Source organism: Pomacea canaliculata, linkage group LG11 (genome assembly GCF_003073045.1).
Source record: "Pomacea canaliculata isolate SZHN2017 linkage group LG11, ASM307304v1, whole genome shotgun sequence".
NCBI lineage: Eukaryota > Metazoa > Mollusca > Gastropoda > Architaenioglossa > Ampullariidae > Pomacea > Pomacea canaliculata.
The window spans coordinates 13,743,943-13,769,099 of NC_037600.1; the positions used below are offsets into that span (position 1 = coordinate 13,743,943).

The 25,157-nt window shown below is 38.3% G+C and overlaps 3 protein-coding genes across 4 annotated transcripts; all 3 read left to right on the plus strand.

The window, feature by feature from the left end:
* The first annotated feature begins 4,254 nt into the window (after positions 1–4,254).
* LOC112575777 lies at positions 4,255–9,334 on the plus strand. The gene is made up of 8 exons (XM_025257793.1): positions 4,255–4,287; positions 5,018–5,078; positions 5,259–5,362; positions 5,887–5,949; positions 6,969–7,067; positions 7,725–7,838; positions 8,045–8,184; positions 8,639–9,334. Exons 1-8 carry the CDS (start codon positions 4,255–4,257, stop codon positions 8,796–8,798), a joined length of 774 nt encoding a protein of 257 aa, XP_025113578.1. The 3' UTR covers positions 8,799–9,334.
* Positions 9,335–11,277: 1,943 nt separating this feature from the next.
* LOC112575764 (actin-related protein 5-like) lies at positions 11,278–20,037 on the plus strand. The gene is given in 21 exon segments (XM_025257778.1): positions 11,278–11,415; positions 11,545–11,667; positions 12,017–12,105; positions 12,307–12,411; positions 12,800–12,911; positions 13,477–13,572; positions 14,519–14,706; positions 15,146–15,262; positions 15,495–15,593; positions 16,364–16,444; positions 16,770–16,898; positions 17,039–17,162; positions 17,165–17,187; positions 17,520–17,712; positions 18,062–18,126; positions 18,315–18,409; positions 18,586–18,663; positions 19,038–19,155; positions 19,448–19,559; positions 19,761–19,853; positions 19,856–20,037. Coding segments are annotated over 20 exon segments (2,103 nt in total). The 5' UTR covers positions 11,278–11,415; positions 11,545–11,555; the 3' UTR covers positions 19,930–20,037.
* A 284-nt stretch (positions 20,038–20,321) lies between these two features.
* LOC112575765 (phytanoyl-CoA dioxygenase-like) lies at positions 20,322–25,113 on the plus strand. Of its 2 annotated transcripts, XM_025257780.1 has the most exons (10): positions 20,322–20,457; positions 20,867–20,932; positions 21,663–21,744; positions 22,299–22,380; positions 22,725–22,835; positions 23,127–23,218; positions 23,364–23,452; positions 23,677–23,808; positions 24,224–24,375; positions 24,703–25,113. In XM_025257780.1, exons 2-10 carry the CDS (start codon positions 20,917–20,919, stop codon positions 24,826–24,828), a joined length of 882 nt encoding a protein of 293 aa, XP_025113565.1. In that variant the 5' UTR covers positions 20,322–20,457; positions 20,867–20,916; the 3' UTR covers positions 24,829–25,113. The 2 variants fall into 2 exon arrangements, with proteins under 2 accessions (XP_025113565.1, XP_025113564.1); XM_025257779.1 differs by lacking the exon at positions 20,322–20,457 and having other exon boundaries at positions 20,734–20,932.
* Positions 25,114–25,157: the final 44 nt, after the last annotated feature.

A 25,157-nucleotide genomic window follows, 5' to 3' on the forward strand; every position in this document is an offset into this window, starting at 1 on the left:
ATGTGTATATAATGTGTTGTGGCAGGTCTCGTGTTGTCTCGTGTACAACGGTGTCTTCTGTGTGACGTCTTGTGTGCGTCATTTGTTCCACGTCATTTGAAGCAGAAAATGACGTCATATAAAAGAGAAAAGCAGTTGTGTGGAGTGTTCCTGGACATTGAGCGGGCCTACGACATGCTCTGGCATGACGGTCTGATCCAGAAACTCTACCACATGGACACTCCAAATAAAATTGTTCACTTAATCAGATCCTTCTTGTCAAACAGAAAAATTTCAGTCAGAGTGGTCAGCCAGACGTCCAGACTGGATTTTTTCGATTTTTATAAACATCGGCAGCCGACATAGTGCTAATAAGTGGTAATTAAGTGAGAAACGAATCATTTATTTCTCCTGTATCGCTCTCGTGCTCTGTCATTTTAACTAAATATAGTTTTGAAACGTCTGACCGTCGCCACAGCCTTATCACAAGCCATGAGTATCCATTTAATGATATAAACCGGCTTGTCATCAGACAGCAAGTAGTAACAAAAGCAAGTAAAATCATAATACATGGTAAGACTTAATAAAGGGTGAGAGATACTTCATGTACTTAACGAACTACAGACTTTGAACGCTGGGGCAGGCTCGGATCGTTACCTGCAAGTAGGTGTCCGGCAGGCTGCCAAAAGCCTTCTGCTGCTTTGACAAGAGCTGCGATTGTCGAGACCTCGCATGTTGAGAGACCCACAATCTTTGCAAGGTTCTTGACAAAGAGCAACGAACAGAACAAAGGGTGAAATAATAACTCAGTTGTTCACTTCGTCTAAAGCATGACATTTGGAAGGCAGACCCCCGAATTTTATTTTTCTGCCATCCATTATTACTATAGGGGTCACACTAGCTGGATGCTAACAGTAGCAGTAAGCTATTATAATGTATGAGCATTTTAGTTTACAGCACACGCCAAGCTGTATTATCTAAATAGCTCAACTTTCGGCCCCAGGAAGCCATTTCCTCTTTGGGGGAGATAATTTTCTTGTCACAGGCCACCTTCGGCTTTGTAATCAAGGGGGATAACCGCCAGGTTTCAATCGCTTCCCACGGTGAAAAAAGCAGATTACAAAAATATCTTTAAACATATTTTTAACAGCTCTCGTAAATTCCGAATTTCTGCGAGTATATGTCCTCCACTTCCTTCCTTCTCCAGGAAATCTCTCGCTTTCTCTCTCGCTTAATTCTCGGTGAGCTATTTTTGGAAGAGGATTTGGTGGTAGACCAGCTTGATTGTATGTCGCTAAGTTAAAATCCAATTTACCTTGCCGTGTCGTTTGGGAGCTGTAAACCTGTGGGCGTTGGATTGATAAGACATCAGTGGACTCAATGCATCAGGGTGTTGGGGGGCTTTTAGTTCAGTGGATACCCATCTGTGCGCTGTATGGAGGATTAATAGACTCTGTACCAGAGTTCTTTGATTTACGGCTGTGAACTTTGACCAACCGATATCTCACCATAGTGAAGGAGAAAACTAGCGACCTGTTGAACTCTCGAAATCTCTCGACAGATTGTATATTAATCTGAAGTTTATTTTTTTTTTTTACACTCTTTGTAAACTGTTTAGATGTGTGCCTGGCTTCAACTGTAATTTATTACAATTTTGTACCCCTTCGATTTACACCCCAATAAAAGATTTATTTAATACATTCGGCGAAGCAATACTCTGATTTAAAGTATAATTTTTTAATATAATTTTCTGATAACAACATCAGTCTACCTAATCAAATATTGTTCGGAAATTAAACCGACTTTATTACATGAAATTTGTGCCATGTTTGAGTACGCGTTAGCACAAAGAATTTCTCACCACCTGCACCTGTTGCCCGGCCGATGATTTAAAATGACAAAAAAAAAAAAAAAAAAAAAAAAAAAGACAAACCACCTGAGGACAGCAGACGATAACTAAACTAAGGTTTCTCAAGTGCCGTTGAAAGATGTTATCAAACTCGACACATTCAGCACAAACCAGCTCCTTCGCTTTGACAGGAAGTGACGCAAGCATCCTGATTTACGAACTGCGACCGAAGCTGTCTTCAACAATGGGAAGGTCTCACGACTAGTGGCATACTGTTCAGGTTCTGATAAGTCCTGAGACAGCTGGGTTATTTATTGGGTACACTGTCAAATTCCAAGCTTAACGGGTAGCCAGCGAGACAAATCTTTATGCTTCCTCCATCCACAACCCTCGCAAACACATGCGTCCTCAAGATCTGAGACCTTTAACCTTCTTCGGTATTGCTATTTTTTCTGTACATTCGTTCTCTTTATATGCTTGCATGGTAGGAATGTGAAAGTCTTCCTTTTGCGGCATCCTACTGGGCTTCTTAATTCATAGCTTGCAGTTTCTTTTTCATAGTTCGATGCACCACATTTCGGAAATTTGAGCTTCATTTCTCTTGGAAACTATTTGCCAAAGAATCTTTCTTCCCTCTATTTCTTACTTTCTCTTTCTCCCCTCCCTCCCCCACCCCACACACAGGTGTTTACCTCTCAGCACGCTCAGGTAGTCCACACACGGACATAATTTCAGGTTGAGAATTTCAAGAGCTGCACGTTCTATTAGATTACCCTTGTCAAGCTAATCCACCCCTCTTTTCACCTTCGGAACATGTCGTTTTTAATATCAGACACTTTAAAAAATCTTGCCTGATGCCTAGAAACAGACAAACAAGTAAATACTCTCTTGATCGCCTCTGTCAACACAAACTGATTTAATTGACACGCGTTTTAAATTTATCGTAAATTAAAAAAAATCTTCGTTTATCATTTTATTATGGAGGGATTCATGACTCAACAAAATACAAAAACCCGTAAAACGATTTTTTTTAAAAAGTGATTTGGTAGAAGTTCAGTTTACCTGCGTTAAAGCCTGAAATCTCATTTGAGTGGATCTTCATTAGTGCACTTTCTGAAAATTATCCAGATCTCTTGCTTCATGCTAACGATGAGAGAGAGACATTCCTAATTTCCTAAAACTTATAGTGGATTTTGCTACTAAAAATGCTTTCCGAAAATAGCTTGCCTTGTGGCTCAAAAACATTTTTTTTTATTTGTCAGTTCCACACACACTATATATATAGCATATTAAACCTCTATTACCAACACTTAAACAAATCTGATTGTCAACCATTTGTTCGTCCCGGAAGATAATCTGCTTAAGAGTTGGAGCCGCTCGTTTTAGTAGTCTGATTTTTTAAAAATTCCCAGACTAAAGTGGACATCATACCTGCCCACCCAAACAGCCACCCCCTACATTCATCCTTTCTTTAATTCCCTTACAAGATGACTGCTGCAATGATGAGGCTGAGCCTGGGGGTTGTCCTTACGTTGGGTTGGCACAGCCCCTGGTTCTTCATATGTTACCAGATATAATACAATCTTCAAACAAGCTTCTTTTAAGAGCTCTATTTAGCTCCGTGGCAGGCCTGGAAAACTCCACTCTAGGAAGATTTAAAGGACTTGTTTGAAATAAAAGATAAAACAACTGCATTAGTCCCGATACGTCCAGGTTTTTTTTTTTCTTCCCTGTTGCTTTCCGCTTTTTTCTGGTCTGAGCTTCTCTTAACGCTCTCGTTGCCAGACTTCTAAACTTTATTCGAAAAATGTCGATGTTGCAGAGTGAGAGTATTGGTACACAAATAAGACAAATAGTGTTAGGTTCCCAAGTTTTTAACACATCGAAAGTCAAAATCTTCTTAGTTTGAATCCTGTGAGACAACTGCTGGGGCCTCAAAGCTGCACAACTGTAAATCGAATGTCATAGTCTGATAGTCATGTAGTAAACCATAGTCATTCTACAAGTTTATAACTACAGATATTGCCGATGACAGAAAGTCTTAAACCTCGTCTAAACCATATTCATTTTCCTATTTTTACAGGTATTGCCTATGAGTCATTTCTGTCCTTCCTTTTTATTCTTTGCTTCCTTTTCTATCTTTATGAATACATCGAAAAGTTTATTTTTCTTTTGTCTCGTATGTAAATCTTAATAAACAGAGGACCTAAAAGCTATTTTTGTTGCGATTTATTAACTTAATAACTTAGACCTGTCGCTTTCTTAATTTCTTTTAAACATAGTTGACCGACTGACCGACTCAGCGATTGGCTGACCCACTCGTTGACTCAGTGCCTTACGTTTGACTGCAGATTAGTAACAATAATTAACTTGAAATAAACAAACTTTTGAGCCAGAAGTTGCCTTTAAAGCTTCATTCATTTGACATGGAGTGGGCGAGAGCCAAAACAGACGACCAGGTATGGCCACACCTGAATGTATGGCGACGCGGTGCATTATCAGCACCACAGCAGACGACAAGACCAGCTCACCTTAAAATATGTCTTTCACTGACTCCTGAGGTCAGCAAGGCCTAACACTGACTTTTGCAGAAGGTTATCATGCAATCAGTGCATGTAAAGCCTACCAGCATCACATAAAGGAACGCTGCCAGAAAAAAAAAATAGTCCCTTCTCGCGGATTAGTCTGGTGTTTTATGAGTTTCCATTTTAAATCTCTTAAGTCTCTCGTCAAAGCAACATTAATTTCCGATAACGAATCAGCTAATCGCAAAAAACCGATTAAGTTAGGTGCAATTAGAATTAAATTTTTTTATTCTGTTTCAAATTTATTAGACGCCCACCTGTTGGATTGAGCAAAAGAAGGCGATTTGAGAGAAAATCCATGAGTGAGTCTTTCAAATAGTAAATGGAGGATTACTCAGTGAAATGATCCCAAAAAAGCGATTAAAAAAAAAAACCTTGTGATCTGGGTGACTCAAATGCACGAATTCCCTTTCAGTGGGCAACAGTGAAAGTGTCAGTCAAGTGTTATCAGTCACGTGCACAAGAAGTAACCAATAGCGTCAGGTGTGAAATACCTTCAGTGATGTGAGGTGTGCACGGGTGGACTATATGAGCAGCGCACACAAACACCACAGACAGTAAGGTGTGTCAGACGGAAGACGAGAAAGAAGAATAAAAGATTCAGAATGACGGGTCTGGCTGTGCTGGGATTTACGTGTCTGGTTTGGGGTTTGAGTGCAGTGCAGGTAAAAATTAAAATAAGTTTTTAAAAATTTTGCACCGCCTAAAATGTCATAATTTCTCTTTGCTATAGTTGTGAGACACCCCATTTTATAAGTTTCGCATTTCTTAAAGGAATCAACAGTAGACCTTTTACAATTAGAATTCGCTGGTGCAACAAATATATGCGTGCGTGCGTGTTGCAGTGCAGCGATGTCCCTGCTCCTCCCCCATTGTTGCCAAGAACACAGTCTCCACACCCAACTCCCCTCCTGTGGCTGTATACCACGCCCAGCGGGAGGAGGCTGAGGTGAGCAGTAAACAAAGATGTTGGAAGGAGGTGGTGTGGCGCAGTGCTTATTTGTGAATTATCACCAGCTACTGGCTAGTCACTATAAAAATACATCTATTAATCCCAGAAAAAAACTTAGCACAATACACATTCACTAGCATTAACTGTCTTTATTTCGATACATGTAGCAGAAGGTTTGTCAACCTATCACATGATAATTTTTTGAAATTAAAAAATGTTAACCTTAAGAAATGGTATTCCTTACAAGAATCATGGCTGGCTTATTTAGACAAAGTTAGGGTTATTCTCCATATATTTCTGATTAAGATGAATAACTTGTGTACTCTTTATTCAACATTAAAGCTACAAAACTTTGTCTTTAGTAGCAGCTATATGTTTTAATTAAAGAAAGTGTGCAGTAATGATTCATTTGTCTGAATATTTCATTAATTTTCAATGATAAGACGAGATGTAGATACATTGGAAATTGTGCATAATTCAGATCATTTTCATCGTGTTTGTTTGTTGTTTACTTGTTGAAGGCACCACCTGCACCTCCACCGGTGAATCTGTATCACCTCCAGCGGGAGCAACAGAATAAAGAGGTCAGATCGGAGTGTAAGATTCTGGTTTTAGAAGTTTATTGTTGATGTAATTATTGAAGCGGTAGAAGGGACAGCCGTATAGAAGGATGAATAAACGTCGCTGATAGTAACAAACCTACAAAATCGTAGGAAAATTTGTTTGCATTTGTTGACAAGCAAGTTTCCTGTTTCACTTTTATTTGCTCATGTTTTGACAGAGTAACCCAAGTCATTATGCACACACCACACACACAGACACTCTAAGGAGTGAGACATTAAATCATAAAAGCAAATTTGCTGTGTTTATCGATTATGTAATTAATGAATAATATTAATCTGTTTGAAGACTGCTGATCCGTTATCAACTATTTTTAAAAGCACAGCTATCTTCTACGCCATAAATAAATAATTAAGATAACTTATATGACTATCTTCTTTCTACAAAACACAAGTCTTTAAAGAAAGAAACAATTTAAGATTCCGTTGGTTTAGTCAGGAAAAGAGATAGCTTTTTAGTAGCAAGCCCTATTTCTAGAATATTGCGGAGGTTCCCAGTCACTTAATCCCCAGACACTTCATCCCCGACACTTCATCCCCGACACTTCATCCCCTAGACTTTTAATCCCCAGACACTTCATCCCCAGACACTTAATCCCTAAACTAAATCCTTAACTATAAAAATTATGAAGTCAGCGAAAAATGTAACTGAAATTCAAATTCAAATCATGCTATTAACTTAACGTCATTTGAACATATACAACTTTAGTTAAAGTTCATATAAGCTAGTAAATTTAATGTTCTTCAACAATATGATATGAAAATTGTTGTTGAGTGTCGGGATGAAGTGTCGGGATGAAGTGGATGAAGTGTCCTGGGGATGAAGTGTCTGGGATTAAAAGTCTAGGGATGAAGTGTCGGGGATGAAGTGTCGGGGATGAAGTGTCTGGGGATTAAGTGACTGGACACCATTGCGGAATACAAAGCACTTTTGCCTTCCTCCTCTACATGGTCGCAGATATCGTTTGCTGTGTCGTTTGCAGACAGGCTTGGTGCGCCCTCTGGAACGGGAGCTGGACATCCCGTACAACCAGTTGCCTGACTCCTCCCTGCTGGAGAACATCATTTACGACCTGCAGTCGGTATGAAATGCCTGCTTTCCTGCCACCAGGACATCCATTTAGTTATGATGTTTTACAATCACACTAATACATAATTGTCCGACCAGTCACATGCAAAATGAAATGGTTTTTACATTTGCTGGGATATCTCTGGACATTGAACTCTTCAGAGAAAGCTAGAAACACGCTGACGTGAAATGAACTGAAATTAAAAAAGAGCATAATCGTAATTTTAAAATCCTTTCCGTCGTTATTTCATCAGCGTGGGTTGACCTACACTGTACTGAAATATATTGAATAGAATTGATTCCTAAAAAAATGTCCGTTGTGATATTAAGTCAAAGCCCGCAGTGAGTTATTTTGGATTGATTTACAATTTGCAAAAGCTCTTTATAGTTCTCAATCCTTGTGTTCCCTGGTTTCTCTTTCTGTCTTCTTTGTTTTGTCTTTTTTTTTTTTTTGTCTGAATAGCTGTTTCTCCTTCTGCCTTTCGTATTCTGCCCATGCAAGCCTGCTCCTTCGTGAACGTGATTATGCACTATATAAATCACACTGTTCTTCTTCTTCTTTTTTTATATATTTTAGTAACCTATTGCATGGCGAGATTCATGTGCACCCTCTTTCTCTCTCTGTGCGTGTGTGCTAATACCCGTTAAAATTTCAAATGTGCATGTACAGAGTGGAGGCCTCACAGCACTGAAGGATGAAGATCTTCAAGTGTGTTTCATCGACCACTTCGTTCGGCCTTTCATCGTACCCCGAGAACAGCGCAGGTTCTACACACACGCCTTGGTCAGATCCGTTTGCTTGTTTTGTTTTCCCAGAACACTTCCCTCCCTTCCCTGACCCCCAACCTTCCTCTATACATTTTTTCATAGACCTTTTGACCTTTTGAAATGCATCGATCCGCGTCACGTCTTGACGTCAATTGTCTGGTGACGTATGTCAGTGACGTCATTGTGTCAGTGACGTCAGTGTCTTTTCTGTACATGTTGCAGTCCTCAACTCTGGCGGAAAATGAAGACGACCACAAGGCCTTCAAGTCCATGGTGGGACAGCACATCTACGACCTGTGCCGAGGGATCAGGACTTACTGGCTGGACAGCAGACTGCTCTTTGAATATGAAACCACGTGCAGGTACAATAAACTGCTTGTATGCACGGCCATTTTGAATACTAGGACGAGTACTGTTGTTTATCCTTTTATAGTTCTTGTGTTACTTGTTTGTTTTCCTGTCCCTCCTCTGCCATCTATGTTTCGTTCTTGTTCTTAAGAGCATGCTCCTTAGGAGTGTGAGTATGGGCTTTACAAATTTTACATTTATGATTATTATTCTCTTTTTTCTGTATAGGGTGTGTGGGTGGGTGGCTTGGTGAGCGAATAATCGGGAGGGAATAGTTCCCAACAAAATCTTCACCAAAAGAATGATTCAAGCTTGCTGCAATACACTTAGTATTTCACTGAAATACGATATTAGCAGATGAATTGTTGTCCTTTACTTTGTAACACGCAGAAGGCCATTCCAATATTGTCTAAGTTATTTGCACTCACTCGTACATCAATGTGACAGTGAAATCTTTCTCTCCTTTAGTCCGTTGCCAGAACCAGAGGCATGCCTCCTGCTCTTGGCTCCTCCAGTGGCATCAGGGCGCCACCCCCCGTTGCCCTGTATCGTGCACTGGCCGCGCAGCCACAGGTACCCGTATACGCTGCACCACCCGCTCTGCCTGCCACTCCAGCCCCGGAGGTAAAAGCCCCACCACCTGTGGCTGAATACAGATTGCAGAATCCATAGACGGGGTCGTGGCTGCTATGTTGTAATTACGCACAAAATTGTTTTTCCTTCCTCTTCCTTCACAACTGACGGCTCCGGTTTTATTCTCCACGACAATGTAAACAGATACCGGTTTTCAGTTTGATTTGGAGTTTTAAAAATTCACTACCTGTTTTCTCTTTGGAAAAATGTATTAGCGTTTGTGATCATCTTATTCAGAGTTAAATCCTTTATAACTAATGGTAACGTGATTTGTTTTTGTGACTATGACCAACCACAAAAAAATTCTGTGCTTGTGTGTAGTTTTTTTCAGCTTTTAGTTTGATATTTTATTTGATGTTGAAAACTTTGTATTTTATTCATAGCACAGGGACAAAAAATACTAATAATCATTCGGCAGATCCATTTTGTTAGAAATAAATCTTCAGAAATAGACAACTATGTGTACAATTAATGGAAATATTTCCTCTTTTATTAATTCTGATGAATTCAAATTAAATCTTTTTCTATAAACCTATTGTTTCGTCTCATTTATTGAATTGACTTGTGGTGTGTCTTGTTTGACCAATTCAAGTAGCAATGATAATAATTTGCTTATGACACGTTCCGCAGAGTATTCATATTATCCTCATCTTTCCTGACGTTTCATGACCGTTGGCTGTTTAGAAACAGCATACAACCGATATAAATACAATTAACTGCGTAATACTTAAGAATAAAACAATGGTAGTATTCTTCTCACAAACAGTCAAACTAATATATTCTGCACAGAATTAATTATAATGGATTGAAACGTGGTGGATACTCGGTCTTTATGTATATATATATATCATTTATTCAAACGCTCTCTAAGTCCACTGCTCTCAAGCTTGTCTGCTAATTCTTTTGTCCACCCCTTGTCTCTATGCATCACAGACGAGGTTATATGTTACTATATTATTCTCAAGCTATAAGTCACTAGCGTCTAGACTACGGTAGGGTCAAATGCCAAATCCCTTAAACACTTTCTGGACACCAGAAACATCTACTTCTACTCAAGCGGATCTTCTTTGGCCATGCGACCCGGCACCTTGTAAAGTAGTAGACGCCGCGGAGGCCAGAGAAAGAACTGGCTTACGAACATCAAAGACTGGACTGTCATCCTGTACAGGACCTGCTCACTGTTGCCCAAGCTAAGCAAAAGAGGCAGGCCCTGTCAGCTGCCACATCTATCCATGTGCTCCCCATCCTCCCAACGACAAGTGCGCCGATCAAGGGATGATTGACTGAAACACTCTTTCTAAGTCATTCGTGGATACGACATCGACCAGTTTATACTGGACATGGGAATAATCAGGAAACGAATATTTAGTATGGTGAGACTTGATAAAGGGGTCGCTCCTACAACCCAAATCTCAATCTACGACTTTCTATTTAAAAAAAAAACCCCAACAACAACACTGCAAAATGTAACAGAGAAAACCGTTGAAACGGGTAGAGAGAGAGAGAAGGTAGGGTGCCAGTAAAAGGTCTCTCATTTGGATCGTTGTCCTAAAGCGCAAACGGAAAACGGGGTGGGGTCGAGCGTATCCTACGGGTTATGTGTTTATATAGACCCAACACCATTAACAAATTGACTGACAACATGTTTCTGTAAGAATTTCATGATCTGCTTGACCAATGCAACACATTCAGTGGCATATCTGTGACCGATGTCCATTTTTACGAAAATAATCACCTGTATACAAAGGATCACGGACCTGCTTAATATCTTCCAGTTCACCAAGTCGGTCACCGAGCTCATGCGTAAAAAAATCATATCCTTGATTGGGTGGTGCATAGAGCTGTTGATCATGTCATATACATGGTTACTGTGTCAAATGTATACTCTCTTCAGTTCATTATTTTGTCCACAAGATTCTTGACATCCAGGCTAAATTTGATTAACTGCCTGTGCACCCTTCAGCTCTAACCATGTTGACAGTCTGGCAAGGCCAAAGTGTTCATTTTTTTTTTTTTCTCAGCCATTCTCGGAAAGTAAACTTAGGGCCAAGTCAAAACCTACAACTTGTATACTGGACACAGTTCCTACTTCACTCCAACGTACTACCCTGAATTACTATTCTTAACTCTCTGGTAATACTGTCTGTCATGCTAACCATCATGTAACAACTCCATCTTAATATTTTTAATATCTACATCCCTTCATACCTTCATCCACTGTTTTACTCTTGTACCTCACCTTTATGTTGCTCACTGTCCACTGGGCACTGGCTATTATCTTTAATTTATCATTATCGGTCTGCGCAGAGAGTGCGATCTATCTTGGTTGCGCGTTATAAATTCCCATTGCTATTATATTAGCACGCACAAATGTATCTCCGCTGTGGATTAATAAACTTGTCTTGCCTTGTCTTTCACTCCGATAAGGTCAAGGTTAAGGAAAAGTTCACTTCCGTCTAAACAAGGAACGGTCACTCTTGTTTGCTCGCAGCCGGGGAGACAACGCTCTGCTAGTAGAAGGTCTAGCTTTGGCTTTACTCGTCAATTCAAAGCTTCGTGTTTCTAACTTTGGTTAGAAATTGTTGAAGTGGGAAACATTAAACGATAAAGAGGTATAATTTAAGCTATCAAAGTGTTTTTAGAGTAAACGTTGATATATGATAGCGCTGTATTAAACAATTCCAATGGCATACAGCATGTAACTTATCGCAAATCGTCCTCCTTGTATATTTAATTCGCAGGTAAACGTAATATGGCAGAGGGGGATATTTTTTTCTTCAAAGATGAGAAGCCAGTTCCAGACAAAGTATTTGAGTACCTACCTCAGCTTCAAGAAGACAAAACACCGATAGTAATAGACAATGGTAAGATTACAGTTTTTGCATTACAGTAATAATAAACAAAAATACTAACATGCCTGAATTACATGAATTACTGTATTACAGTAATAATAAACAAAAATACTAATGTGCCTGAATTTTCATGGGCTTTTGGGACACGCATACCTTTTGTAGATCTGCAGAAAGTTGTTCAAGGCTTTTACTTTTACGAAAAGTTAATAATTTGTATTTATTGTACCTTTTCTGTGCAATTGTTTCCTTGTGAAATAATCCTCTTTCAATATCCAAACCCATAAAATGATTTTAGTAAATAAACTTAGCAAACACTATCTTTGTAATCATTATGCACATGTGAAAATATATATGTTTGCAGGCTCGTGCAGCTGCAGAGTTGGATGGGCTACTGATAGGGAACCAAGAATGATATTTAGAAATGTCACAGCAAAACAAAGAGGGAAGAAGGTTTGCCTAATTTTATTTTTTTGTAGCTTTTTGATAAGATTAGTTTTTTTAAGTGCTACTTTTAATTTCTCTTTTTACCCAGAAATGAAGAATAAAGTTTCGTGAATTACTTTTTCGCAATTATAATATGTATTTTGTTTTTCATTTTCTTATAACTTAGGTTTAAAAAGCAATTACATCATTCTTAACTTATATTCACAGGAAAATGAACTGCAGATAGGGAATGATATTGCCAACTTGGATGTCATCCGATGGATTCTTCGTACCCAGTTTGATCGCAACATTGTCACTCTTTATGATGTACAGGTATGTCATCATTAGAATTAAGAGAGCTTTTCCTTTTTTACTTGGCTGTATTTTTTATTTGACTTAATTTACTTATCTAAGTTGTATCAAATCAGTCACTATTTTTTTCAATGTCTCTGTTATTTTCTGTCAGATGTTAAAGTGCTCAAACAGGTGGAAAAAACTGAGCAACAATTGTGTTAAATGAAAAAAAGTTTCCGATAGATAGAACAGAGAAATAATATACAAGGTTGTCACATATTTTATATGCAAATTTCTTTTTGCAGATGATTAAGGTGAAAAGCGTTCAGTACTGACTGGCATAGTCTATGAAATTTATGTAATTCAGATGGTATTTGATGGACAACCTAGCTTGTGAAGTTAATTTTGTATGTATGCCATTTCATAGGAGCAGATTTTTGACCATGTGTTTACCCATCTGGGCATCAACACTGAAGGTTCCATCAAACATCCAATTGTGCTTACAGAAGCTGTGGCCAACCCCAACTACTGTCGACAGTGTTGGTAACTTTTTATTAGCACAGCTTCTGCTAACTTAATTAGGACACACTAAAATGCCATTTTCAGTAGTGTTTGAGAATTTTCTGCAGATTAACAGATGTACTTTTCTACTCAGTAACAGGGATGGAACTACTGCATTCAAAACTAAAAGCAAGATAAATTCTTTAGAGTTAATATCCTAAGGTTTATTTATTACATGGCATAAACAATAAATTATAAAAAAAACTATTTGGTGTAGTGATCCATAGATAATAATGAAGGAATGAAATTGCAATTCAAGCGATTTTTTTATCTCACAATTCCTCACAATTCCTCATGTACTTTGATAGTGTGTTGTATCTCAGTATGTTGAGGTGTTTTGGGCCTCTGTGCTGCTCTGTATCTTTGTACTACATTCAGTGGGCGGGGGGCAATGCAAGGGGTCATTATAAACTGTACCTGTTATCTGCACATGTGCAGATTTGTTGCCTGGCTTGAACTTGATGATTTATTTGCTCAGTGTATTCCTTACTCCCATCTATAAACATGCTGGATTTCTTTTTTTTTTTTTTTTTTTTTTTTTAGTGATGTCGGAGCTTCTTTTTGAATGCTACTCAGTGCCCAGTGTATGTTATGGTGTGGATTCACTCTTCAGCTTATTCTACAACCAGCCAAAAGCTCGTATGTTTTTGAATTTATATTTGTTTGATTTAGTGCTGTTGGGAAAATAAGGACGGGTAGATAGTGCTCTTGCATGCTTATAGTGTGAGAGTGTTAGCTAGATATTCAGTCGTTCTTTTACATAAAAATAAAAAACTAATATAAGAAATCAGTGCTAATATTGTTGAGTCCAGAATTATCAGTCCAATGGGTTTAGTAACACTAAGGCTGGAGGCTTTCAGGCAAATACCTTCCACAGGTGTTCATGTCTTCATGCTTTTTATGGTAGCAGACTAAATGAAATCGATGGGCATGAGAACAAATGTGAATAGCTCATTCCATCCTTATCAGCTCAAAATTCTAAATTCAGTTTAACATGAACGCCACTTGCAAAAAAAAAAAAAATCCTTCAATCTCAGAAAATAAACAGTTTAAGTTTATAAACAAATACTGAGACTTTTTTTGAGGGAATAAACAGCCAGAGCTGGAGGATGAAAAGCTGTAGGGGTAGGTCTTATATTGTGGGCTTAGATCCAGTAGTTCTGTGCTGCTGACGAAGCTTGAACTCTCCAGCGCAGTTTTTGTCTAACCGACTATCCCAAAACTGAGCCTATTTACCAATTTTACAATATATTGGACAAAGAAAAGCTTGTTTTTCAAAGTAAATAAAATTCTTTGAATATGAAAATCAAAAACAGGTGACAATAATTGTTACCAAACTTTGTTGGGAAGGTACAGCTATTTTTAAAAAGACTTCCCACACAAAATTTAAAGGCCATTCACATGCTAATAGAACCACATAACTTTTTACATCAAAATGGAAGCACCATATCACCTGTTCATGAGACTATCTTTTCAATAAAAGTTCTCAATCATCCCTTTCTTTGCATTTTACTTAACAGAAGAAATTATTTTTCATACTTTTTTGTGCTTTAGATGTATATATATATATCTTCTGTCCTTTCAGAGGATGGCATTATCATCAGCTGTGGATACCAAACAACCCATATCATACCTGTACTCAATGGTAGAATTGACTCCGCTAACTGCCGCAGGGTAAACATTGGGGGCGCTCACTCTGACTTCTTTATGCAGCGTCTGCTACAACTGAAGTACCCAGGCCACCTAGCAGCTATCACCTTGTCCAGAGCTGAAGTGTGTAACAGGTTTTTTGTTTTTTTTTCAATGTCTTTGCATTCACAGAATTCAGAATATCTTTACACCCACAGAATCCAGAGCATCTTGTGAAAATATTAAAGTAACTAAATATGCTATGGACTCAGCAGATGAGATTGGTGTAGCATCTTTTTGATTTGGATATGTTAATGAAATACAGCATGATCTCATCAATTAAGCCTTCAAAAACTATAGCTACTTTCCAAAGCTACAATTCTTTTTGTTGTAGGTCATTACCTTGCAGTCCAATATGTCATGATTAAAATTTAAATAACAAAGTTGTTTATGCAACCTGCACCCAGTTTTTAAGTTAAATCATACTAAATTGTGTGATATAAAGGATGAACTTTGTGTATGGAGCAGCATAAAAGTAATTAAAAGTGGGAATAAAGAGCAAATCTTCACTAACTCTTTGCAGGAGCTGCAGCATGGCCATACATACTATGCTGAGGACTACAAGACGGAGCTAGAAAAGTGGGTTGACCAAGACTTTTACAGGAAGAATGTACACAAGTTTCAGCTGCCATTTACACCTGTAAGCAAAATAATGCTGAGATATTTATACTCATGCACATTTGTCTGGGTGGGTTAGTGAATGTGTGTGTGTGTGTGCATTTGGGTATGTGTATGCATGCCAACTTGTTTACATGCATTTGAAGGCAACACTTTAGCTCTTAAGTAGTGTGCTAAATGATCAGCACACCTAATTAAATTTTAAACTCCCTACCTTGTCTTATGAAAAGTTAAACTTCTGATGTCTTGGCTAGCTACCTGGAAGTCAGGTAACTGCAGAACAACAGAAAGAGAGGCGGGAGCAGCAGATACAGAGGCTCAAAGAAGCCAACAAGCGGCGGCGAATGGAAAAGGTATGATGCTGTCTATCCAGCCTCTTTGGAAATCAGAATTAGACAAGCAAGTAGCATGCACGATCCTATTCTATATTTAGCATAGATTTAACAGATTTAGTTGATGCACATGACTTTGTACTATCAGTGAGTTTTTTTTTTTTAAATTTTAAATGTATTCTGCCATGAGACTTTTTTTTAAAGTAATGTAATAACCCCCAGTCTTTAATTTTTCTTCTCCAAAAATGCACGAAGAGATTTGTTGTTAGTAAAATGATTCCTAATTTATTTTTTGTTTTTTGGGTTTAAGTTTTACATCATAACTTATATTGCACTGTCTCACTTAAAATATACTGTAATATGTTATATGTTAGGTGGTGTGAAAATGACTTTTATCTTTTCAAGCAGATCTTGATTAAAAGTAGGTAATAATTGTATAGAGACATAAAACCCATTGCATGATAAAAAGAAGAATTTGTTTACTAGCCCAATGACTTTGCACTAGGAATTTGTTTCCACGATTAAAGAAAAAAATAAGGCACAGAACAAAAGAATAACAAAAAAAAAAACCCCCAGGCATCTCATATCGTGATAGAACAGTAGTGGTAACAATATCGTTAGCAATTCATGTTAAGTCTGCCTTTTGTATCACAAGTTCAGTTCATAGTTGACAAACTATGAGGAAAGGAAACAAAGCAATTTAATGAATCAACGAAAATATTGAATGGTATAAAAAGTGTAGTGTAAAGCAATCTCCATGTAAAGCAATCTCATGTTCTATGTCAATTCAGATGCTGGAAGAAGAAGAAGAACTTCAGAAGCTGATGAGTGTGCAGGATCTCATGATGGATGATGATGAGAATGCTTTTGCTGTGAGTAGCGTCCCTTGCACGTGTTTGTTATCCCTTGCACAATTTTCTGGTGGGTTTTCACTGGTATAGAATTCATCAACATTTTGTCTGTCTCCTTAACTGTTAAGCTTCTACCAGATAATCTGGGGTAGGCTTCTTGCATCTCTAGCTCCTCAGAGGTTATGAGTGGCTGTTTTATTCAGTATGACAAAGTAAAGGTGGAGTTATTTTATCTTGTATTTTTACATGTGCCAGATAAATATAACAGTTATCAAAATGCTACATCAGTGTAAATATGTCAGGTAAGAGTTGATGAGATTTTATTTGTGTATTGATGCAACAACAGACAGCAATGAAGTATGCCGGTTTCAAGCGTGTTGAAGACCTCCAGGCTGCTGTGGACAAACTCACACTGAGCATTCAGCGTGCACGGGCCAAGATTTTGGGCACCGAACCACCTCCATTGGAAAGTGAGGTCAGTAGTCTGTTTAAGGCACATCATCGTTCCCAAAGCTTAGGACCTCTACCCTAACCTTCCGACCACCATGTTATATGCACTAATTTTGTCAGCTTTAGAGTGCAGTAGCTCCACCTTTCTTTGTCTACCATTTTCAGACCAAAGAATCATCTTTCCCCCTCTTGGACATTCCGGATGAGATGTTAACACCAGACCAGCTGGAAATCAAGAAACGTCAACGTATACTAAAAAGTGCTCAACAGGGCAGAGTTCGGGCCCAAGCCTTCAGCGTGAGAAAAGGCAGAAAGTAAGTAAAGTGAGGGTAGACATGCATACACAAATAGTAATGTTCAGGTTAGAAAATATATGTTTATTTGTACAAAAGTAGCATCTGATGGGTAAATATTTAATACAGTGGAAATGGAACTGTAAGTTCAGGGTGAATTATAAAAATAATAAGTTATTTGGCAGTTAAATTAAATGTGACGGGTGATATTTGGAATAGTTTTGAAATTTGAGGCACAGAACAAAAGGATGCAGCTGTTATCACCTGGGACTAGTTTACTTTTGTAAGGTGTCATTCTCTGCTTTGGTTTAATACTTTCTCTCTAAGAAAGAGCATTTTTGTTTGTTATTTAGGAATTACTAGAAGAAAGAAGACTGGAGGAAAGAAGGAAAATAGACTTCCAAGGCTGGCTGACTGAGGTTCGAAACAAACGCCAGAAGATCTTAGAAGCACGTACTGCTCGGCGTCAGAAGAAGGCCAACATGGCCAAGAGGGGGACTCTTGCATCACAGCAGCGTATGAAGATCATCTCACAGCTGGCTGCTCGTAAGTTACTGGTTGTACAATTAGTAGAAGCAACCAAGAGACTGGCTGGAGACAAAAAAGAGGGAAATTAGAGTGTATTTTGTGCACAAGTATGTGTGTGGTGTGTGGGTGTGCACACCTTAATTTATGTGTGCCCATAGATGCTAATGTGAACTTCCTAAGGATAGATTTGGTTAAGAGGTGAACAAAACTTTTTTTCTTTTTTTAAAGACCTGTTTTTTCTGCATGTCTCATAGTATGTTGTAAAATATTAATTTTAAAAAGCAGACCCTCTTGTAGTTATTTCACCCAATGATCTTTCACTTGTGTGCATTTTTCAATTTTTTTTTAATCACCATTATAATTGCAGAAAACTCGAAAAAGGAAGACAATTTTGGGCAAAACGATGATGACTGGGATGTCTACAAAGAAATTGTGAGTTCTGTATCTGTGGGTTAAATAAAATTTGAACAATCTTTTGGACTCCATTATTTTTCATTTTCTTTAACCATAGTTATCACATACAGTCTTTGCACACATGTGGAAGGTTTAAGGCTATGTACATATACATGTGAGCTAGCTTCTGTTTTATGTTGAGTCATGTCTGTCTTTTGATGGCACAGAACACAGAGCAAGGAACAAGTGATTCAGAAGCAGAAGATGAGAAACTTGAAGAGCTGGAGACCATGTTAAAGGAGCATGATCCTGAGTTCCAGAAGTGAGTGGACATTAAACCTTTGTCATGTCCATTGTGTGTGTGCATGCTGAAATATTTCAAAGTAACATTTATGGTACTGCCTGGGCACAACTTCCGTGAACAGCGAGTCAAATAGCACTGAAGAAGATTTCAATTTATATTTTAGTATTATTTATATATATTTTTTTCTTTTTCAGGGACCTGGACATGGGAGGATTGGCAGAAATAAATGTTGCAGAGTATTACCAGCTTCATGTTGGAGTTGAGAGGACACGGTGATAATGCAATATTTTCTGCTTGCCTATTCTGTTACTCAGAAACTGAAATGCATGTGACATTCTCACAGTTAAAGGCTGATGCACAGTTTTCATAAATTAAAATAAAAAATTTTAACGACTTATGCCACAAAGTAATGTAACCTTTTGGGGGCACTTGTTCATGATAGGAATGGTTCAGTGAAGTTTCATTTAGATCCAATGAAATAGCATAAGAAGGGACAAAGCTCGTTAGCTCCACAGTTGAAGTTAACTCATAATCTGCTTGTTTTTCATTATCATTTAAATTATGATGAAGTTAATAGCTCTAGGAATGTTATTTGTGCTTTCAGTTTGTACCAGTTTGCATTTTGAACTTGTGTATCATTTTTCAGAGTCCCAGAGCTGCTGTTTCAGCCATCAATGCTTGGTGTGGAGCAAGGTGGTATTGCAGAAACGCTGGACTACGTGCTGCACAAGTATGATGCTGAAACCCAGAACAGGCTGGTCCAGGTTGGTTCTTGTAGGATTTACATGTAGTAGACAGCTTGACTGTGCTGTAAGTGTGCAAATTTGTCAATGTGCATCTGGGAGAAAAAGTTCAGTGAAACAAAAAGCTAACAGGATGCTAATATGTGTCATGTGGTATCTAATATTTGGATTCTTGCGCTGTCTCAGAACTAAAGAACTTTAAATGCTTAGTATGAAAAGCTATTTTGCACTCTTGAAAACTTAGAGCTTCAAAAGTTGTAAGGAAGACATATCGTTTCTTGCAGTGTGTGTTGATTTTTTTTTCTTCTCACAGAACGTGTTTCTGACTGGGGGCATGGCGCATGTTCCAAATTTGAAAGCTCGTTTGGAACGTGAATTGCGGGAAATTCGTCCATTTCGATCAACATTTAATGTGACCATTGCCAGTGAGTTTTATTACTGACTTCTCTGTACTTTTTGACATTTTAAATTTCTTTTGTATTTCCAATATAGTCCGTAAATTTTATTTCTTTGTTTTTGTTTTTTTGTGTTTGTCAAGATGAATAAATAAAATAATATCCACTATATATCCTCTTCTTCCATAGTATAGTTTTTTTTAAAAAAATATAAATGCCATCTTTTGAAAGGTGACCCTGTCTTGGATTCCTGGAGAGGAGCACAGAAATATGCAAAACTTCCAGACTTGCCAAAATACAGCATGACAAGAAAGGATTATGAGGAAATGGTGATGGTTACATCATAGAGCATCAAGCATCGAACAGATATTTCCCAACTCCAGGGGCTAAAGCAAAGTAGACATTCTCCATTTACAAAGACATTTTATGTTTTTTTTAAAATAATTTTTGTAATGATCTGTGGTTTGCATTTCTGTTGAATACATTTTAACAACCAAAAATGAATGAAGAACTGGTGTTGTGTTTATGATAGTGTTGAAAGAAAATTCTTGTCAGTGACTGTGAGAGCTTTCGAACTTTACTCCTACCTAGAAAAAAAAAAAGTATTACTATGTGACCACACTCACAAAGAGTTGTCAACATGCCTGCTATGAGAGGTCTGTGGTCACAAATGTGTGCTGCTGAGACCTAAGTAACAGTCCTTTTTAACTCTAGATATAATTTAACTCGCTGACTCACGAGATACCTTTGTGTCACATGACACTCTTAAGGGTTTGATGCTAGAATCGCAGGACTGTGCGGTTGTGACTGCAGGTCTACAATCACACTGGGTGGCAGGCGATTAGTGCAAGCCATAAATGGACGAGTGGTCTGTGCTTATCATGGACTATTAACTGCCTGTCTACTGAAATTTCTGTTCTGTGTCAAGGTAAAAAGTATTTAGTATCTCCAGTTTTGTGATCATCTTTATTTTCTTCCAAGCCTTTTATAAGAACAAAGGGAAAAGAAACATTATCATCCGAAAGGTAGTACTCCTATAATATTTATCATTTGACATTAAGCATTGAAACTGATAAAACAGGTTATAAATCATTGCCCAGTAACGGCCACAGTCTCTCACACACAAACTTTGTTTCCAGGCAGCAGCTATTCTTTTTTTCCTACCTGACATCACTTGTTCAATCACCATTAACGCGCGCGCTGAAACCACCACGAACGTACAGTTTATTTATTCAACGATATCAAGTTACAAGATATCTAGAAATTATCTTCATTGCTCCGTCGAACTTGTCCTCTGGTCATCACTTATCTCGAGAGTGTTGTGTGATCATGTGCAGTAAGATCTGTGATAAGAAACGAAACTACACTCATCAAAAGGAAACTGAGAATGCCGGCTTTGACAGGTAAGCAGGTGTCTACAGGTACCGTGGATGTGTTGGTGTTTGTGCTGTCAGTTCCTTTTGCGATACATTGCTTGCTACTACTGCCATAAAAACCTTCGTTGTATATTAGTATATTATAATATATATTAATTATAATTACTGGGAAATGTTGACAATAATACATTTTTCTGTTCCTATTAGCGTGCACACAGACACACACACGTACAGGGGCAAACGATAATTCAGTCATATTTTGACATTAACAGTTGTTAATAAAAATATCCATAACGTTTCTTTGACAACTAGATTTCACAAAAAAAAAAAAAAAAAAAAAAAAAAAATCAGACAGTAAGCCCTCGAGTAATATTTTAACACGCAAGTATATGTGTGTAGATCATGTGAAGTCGTGTCAAGTGCTTTTTTTCTTTCTTATCTTCATCTCAAAATGTTCATTGTTTTTAATTACCATCCTTCAGAAAGTGGGTGTCTCGAAATTAACTATCTTGAGATTGTTGTGGTATTTGTGTTATTTTGAACAAGCATTACGTAAGACGTGTATTTATTTTGAGGGTCAATGGCGTTCGGCCACTTGTTCCGACGGAACGAGCAGACAGCCCCAGTTAGCAACCAATGTAGATAAAGTAATTAGAAAAGATTTCTCATACTGCATAAGCTTGGTTTATTATTATTATTTAGAATGTGCTGGAAAGTAAAACACCTGACTCTAGTGTGGTTTATTTTTTTTCCTTAGAGTATGAGCTCGAGGACAACAATTTCGATGTCACAGCACAGGTCAAGGACGATTTTAACAAGAAAGGTTACATTTTGGTTAGGTAAATGTTTTGAATTATTTATCGCTCGATCTCTTCTTTCTTTGTCAGAGTCGTCTTGCCAAACGGTTTGAAACGGCTCAGGGTTCACGAAAATGTGCAGCCATTATATGGGAAAAAAGTTAAATCAAACATAAGTGTGCTTATCTAATCAATCCTTGCCGACTTTTGTCTATCTTGCTTTGATATTTCTACATAGTAACTAATTGCAGCTACAAGAGATTTGCACGACAGACCTCAAGGGCGGTGTTGACACTGCTTTTTTTTTTTTTAATTTGAAAAATCAACAATAGCTCACGACCAGGACCGCATGCATGCACGCGCTTACGTAGAGGCGCTTGTTTAGACACACACATTTCAATATAAGTAAACAAAATAATCTTGTTTGCCTTTTTTAGTTTGTTTACTTGCATTCTCGTTATCTTGCCTTACAGTAACAAATTACTGAAGTCTATTTAAGTCATGAGTATTGTGCACAGACTGCATCATTCTGTATGATATTTCTGTGAACGTGTGTACAACACAATTATTACAGCCGATTGTTGTTTTGACAACAGGAAGTTGTTGTCTGATGCTGAGCTGAGTAGAGTTCGAGCTGCTCTAGACAACCAAGGAGTGCTCAATGACTACGCTTACGATGTAAGATAAAATGTCGGCTGATGTCGAGGACAGACACTGTGTAATGTCTGTTCCGAGAGGTTTAAATGTTCTCGCCTCTTTGGAATTTAACAGACCCACCATAAGTCACATTTGTTTTCATTTTCTGTTTTAATGATATCATAAGTATTATAAAAAAATCCAATATGTTATTTATTATAAACATGACATTTTGTTAGTTGGAGTTTTTTCTAGGTCTGGTAAATAAAATGTTGGTAGAAATGCGATACAACTTTACTAAATGTTAAATGTTGCAAGTGTAAAAATATATGGATAAATATCCATGGATATATAGAGAGATATTACTGCGCGATGGTGGTCGTTAGGTTGATGATGGAGCAGACAAGCAGAGCCGGATGTGTCTTTGGCGCCACCCAGGAAATGACGTCACAGGAATGCTCGCGAGGAGCGAAAAGGTTGCGGGCACGAGCGAAAAGGTGATGGCTTGAGCTGCTTGTTCTTTTACACGCGTAAAGAACCATCTCAATCCAGACATAAATTCTTATAATTCATGACGATTCTGACACATTTCGTGTCTGGCCGCCATGTAAACATTTGCAACATACATACACTCACACATATTTGACAATGTGTGGTTCATCGGACAAATATGGAGGAACGTGGCAAAGTGCTTGCATGGCGGCTACTTTTACCAAACTTTGAGATTACAACTACTGTTCATTTATTCGTTTGTTATATTAAATTTGTTTTCTCTCGCTTTTAACCAGCTGCTGGATGGAGAAGTGTATCATTACCACAGCAAGCTGATGATGAAAGAGGCGTATACAGGAGGTCGGTTTGTGTGGCATCAGGACTATGGGTAACTATTTTTGCTTTTTATCCAATAAATGATTAGCTACTGTTTATCATGCTGCTCAAACACTGAAATAGACACCTTCAATGAATCGGCAAATACAGGGCGATGAATATCTTGAAGGAGGGCAGGTATCCTTGTTTGTGTGCAGATACTGGTACAAGAACACCTGCCTGTTTCCTGACATGCTCACGGTCTTCATCGCCATTGACCCGTGTCGACTTGAAAACGGATGCCTTCCAGGTAACAATTTCGTTTCCCTCCACGAAAAAAAACCAACAAAAACACAAAAAGCTGACACGTGTCACCATCGTGAACATACAGACACAACGATAAGATGCTAATAAGAGAAATACATTTAAAATTCTTTTATAATTGATCCCTCATAGAATGAATGTTCGATCCATCGTAGGACATCAAGCGAATTATTTCATTAGTTCCTCATGTCAGAAGCGCTTGTTGCTAGGTGCTGGAGGGGTCTCATCGGTGCGGGAAGATTGAGCACGTGCTGTGTGGAGCTCAGTTGGGAGCAGAGCCAGAGCGACTGGAGCAGCTGAAGAGCCGCTGCCCCCTGGTTTCCGTGGAGATGAACCCAGGTCAGGGTTCACAGCTCAGGGCTCCTTACGACCCTCGTCTACTGTTCTGTCGCAGATCTCCACATTATGCGCCAAAATTTGCGAATTTAATGGCATATGATGACTATGTTTTGTCTTGTCTTATGAGAAATGTTGAGAGCCGAGAGGTATAGGTAAGGTTGGTGGATTGGTAATCGCTGTCCACCCTTATTACAAACATAAGACTAAAAGACGTAACGACGGCGATGTTGATTATGATGAGTATGGTGATGGTTTCAAAAGTTCTAATTTGCCTATGCTGGTCACTAAATTACTGATGTAACAAGGATAATGATAATTATTTTTACCTGTTACTTAATTCTCAATGTTTTACAAACAAAAAGTAAATGATCGGTCATTTCAAGTGTTTGGATGTTCGTGTCACCTCTGTGTGTAGGAGACGCCTCTCTTCTTCCACTCAACCTGCTCCACTGTAGCAGCCAGAACAACGGCCCCAACCGACGATGGGCCCTCGCTATAGCCTACAACCGCGCCGACAATGACCCCGTGATCGAGCATCACCACCCCAAGTATACAAAACTGGATAAGGTTAGAATTTTCTGCTTAGCATTGAATGAACGAATCAATCTGCGGTTGTATCTCGGACAGAACATTTCTTGTAAAAATGACAATTTTATAACTGTCTGTGAGGAAACAGGGATACGCAATTTCTTCCGACACTAAAGAAATTTCTAGAAAACATCGTCATAGAAAAACAAGAAATATTTCTGTCATTGTTTTGTTATAATGCCGTCTCTGCAAGAATTATGGGATGTGCACACATTCTTTTAGAAGGAACAACTAGATTCATGGTGTCCACGAAGGCCTTAAGTTCTCCACTGAGATATGTAATCTGACTGCTACACGTTTCCTCAGGTTCCCAACTCGGCCATCATGGAGACGACTGTTGACTGGGATCTGCCGTCCAAGGACATGTTCACTGGGACGAAACGCGCGGACTTCTTTGAAGAGTTGAAGAAAAATGAGCTGCAGAAAAACTGAAAAATTCGAACTTGGAAAAACTCGCGTTGTAATACTTGGAGATAATCATCTGGTCTAATGTACCTGCCAACTCTTCTCCTACTACAATGAAACTTGATTTGTGATGAAAGCTTTCTTTTCTTATTAAACGATGGCAGAGAGGAACCCACTGTGGAAGCGTTTGGCACGAACTCCTTTGGTATCCGATTTTTTCGAATCTATTTTTTTTTTAAATGCCATCTGAAAAGAATGTGTTGTCTGGATACGGTTATATGCCAGTTAAAATGTAATTTTGTCGTGCCCTCACACGGACGTCAGTGCTGTAACCACTCGGCTATCACAAAAACATG

Excerpts from the sequence above, each read along its gene's own strand:
- LOC112575777 (XM_025257793.1), top strand. The coding sequence starts at position 4,255 with ATGGAGTGGGCGAGAGCCAAAACAGACGACCAG. Across the intron at positions 5,079-5,258 it reads GGGGTTTGAGTGCAGTGCAG|TGCAGCGATGTCCCTGCTCC; the intron begins GTAAAAATTAAA and ends TGCGTGTTGCAG. Across the intron at positions 5,363-5,886 it reads CCCAGCGGGAGGAGGCTGAG|GCACCACCTGCACCTCCACC; the intron begins GTGAGCAGTAAA and ends TACTTGTTGAAG.
- LOC112575765 (XM_025257780.1), top strand. Across the intron at positions 23,219-23,363 it reads GTGTGGCATCAGGACTATGG|ATACTGGTACAAGAACACCT; the intron begins GTAACTATTTTT and ends GTTTGTGTGCAG. Across the intron at positions 23,453-23,676 it reads ACTTGAAAACGGATGCCTTC|AGGTGCTGGAGGGGTCTCAT; the intron begins CAGGTAACAATT and ends GCGCTTGTTGCT.